The sequence below is a fragment of the Aspergillus pseudonomiae genome, assembly GCF_009193645.1.
Source record: "Aspergillus pseudonomiae strain CBS 119388 unplaced genomic scaffold BDV37scaffold_330, whole genome shotgun sequence".
Classification (NCBI taxonomy): domain Eukaryota; kingdom Fungi; phylum Ascomycota; class Eurotiomycetes; order Eurotiales; family Aspergillaceae; genus Aspergillus; species Aspergillus pseudonomiae.
In genome coordinates this window covers 1-1,431 of record NW_022476322.1, presented here as the reverse complement: position 1 = coordinate 1,431, position 1,431 = coordinate 1, and the positions used below count along the sequence as shown (strand labels likewise).

General features: G+C 53.7%; 1 protein-coding gene across 1 annotated transcript; it reads left to right on the top strand.

Moving 5' to 3' along the window:
• Positions 1 to 127: 127 nt before the first annotated feature.
• On the top strand, positions 128 to 1,414 carry BDV37DRAFT_290041 (HAD-like domain-containing protein; the record flags this gene model as incomplete). The annotated part of the gene is made up of 1 exon (XM_032088629.1): positions 128 to 1,414. A coding segment is annotated over one exon (1,287 nt), but the record flags the coding sequence as incomplete, so codon positions are not given.
• Between the last annotated feature and the right edge of the window lie 17 nt (positions 1,415 to 1,431).

Genomic DNA, 1,431 nt, shown 5'->3' with positions numbered 1-1,431 from the left:
CCTGATGGTTTTTACCAAGGGCGCTGTTGAGCGTATCATCGATGCATGCACGACTATCATTTGGGATCATGACTCATCCTTGCCAGTTCCAATAACAGATAGTTACCGCAGCTTGATTCTGGAAAATATGGAGGAGCTCGCAAGACTTGGTCTCCGCGTGTTGGCATTAGCCCATCGGCCGTATAAAGAGAGCCATGTCTTTGACAATTCTGGTATCAGCCGTGACGACGTCGAAAAGAATCTCTGCTTTCTTGGACTGATCGGTCTCTACGACCCTCCGCGACCAGAAACAGCTTCTTCCATCGCAGCATGTTACCGTGCTGGAATTGAAGTGCATATGGTGACGGGGGACCATCCTGGGACTGCCAAAGCCATTGCACAGCAGGTGGGGATTCTTCCTGCGGATCTCGGCACAGTGGCAGCCGACGTGGCAGACGCTATGGTCATGACTGCCGGTCAGTTTGACAAGCTCACTGACGAACAAGTCGATGCCCTCCCTACCCTGCCTCTGGTCATTGCCCGCTGCGCTCCTCAGACCAAAGTACGCATGATTGACGCGCTTCATCGGCGTGGGCGGTTTGCCGCTATGACAGGCGATGGTGTCAACGATTCTCCATCCCTTAAACACGCGGATGTGGGCATCGCCATGGGCCAAGCCGGATCAGATGTCGCCAAGGACGCATCAGACATCATCCTCACAGACGATAACTTCGCCTCGATCCTCAACGCAGTAGAAGAAGGCCGCCGCATCTTCGACAACATTCAAAAATTCGTCCTTCATCTCCTCTCCGAGAACATCGCCCAAGCCTGTACACTGCTAATTGGCCTTGCTTTTCAGGACAAAGATGGCCGCTCCGTCTTTCCCCTATCCCCTGTAGAAATTATATGGATCATCATGATTACTTCCGGTATGCCGGACATGGGTCTAGGCATGGAGGTCGCCGCGCCCGATATCATGGACAGACCTCCACAAAACAAAGCCGGCATTTTCACCTGGGAGGTCATAATCGACATCATAGTTTACGGCCTGTGGACAGCAGCCCTCTGCCTGTCGGCCTTCTCCATCCGCATGTGGGGCTTCGGTGACGGTAACCTTGCACGAGGCTGCAACAGGGCATGGAGCGAAGAATGTGATCTTGTGTTCCGCGCCCGCGCAACGACCTTTGTCTGCCTCACCTGGTTCGCCCTCTTCCTGGCATGGGAAATGGTCAATATGCGTCGTTCCTTCTTCCGCATGCAGCCTAAATCCGAGCGCTACTTCACGCAGTGGATGCACGATGTCTGGCGTAACCCTTTCCTCTTCTGGTCCATCATAGCCGGCTTTGTCACGACCTTCCCGATCCTGTACATCCCCGTGATTAACAAAGTGGTCTTCAAGCATACCTGGATCTCATGGGAATGGGGCATCGTCTTCGTCGAGGCTATCCTCTT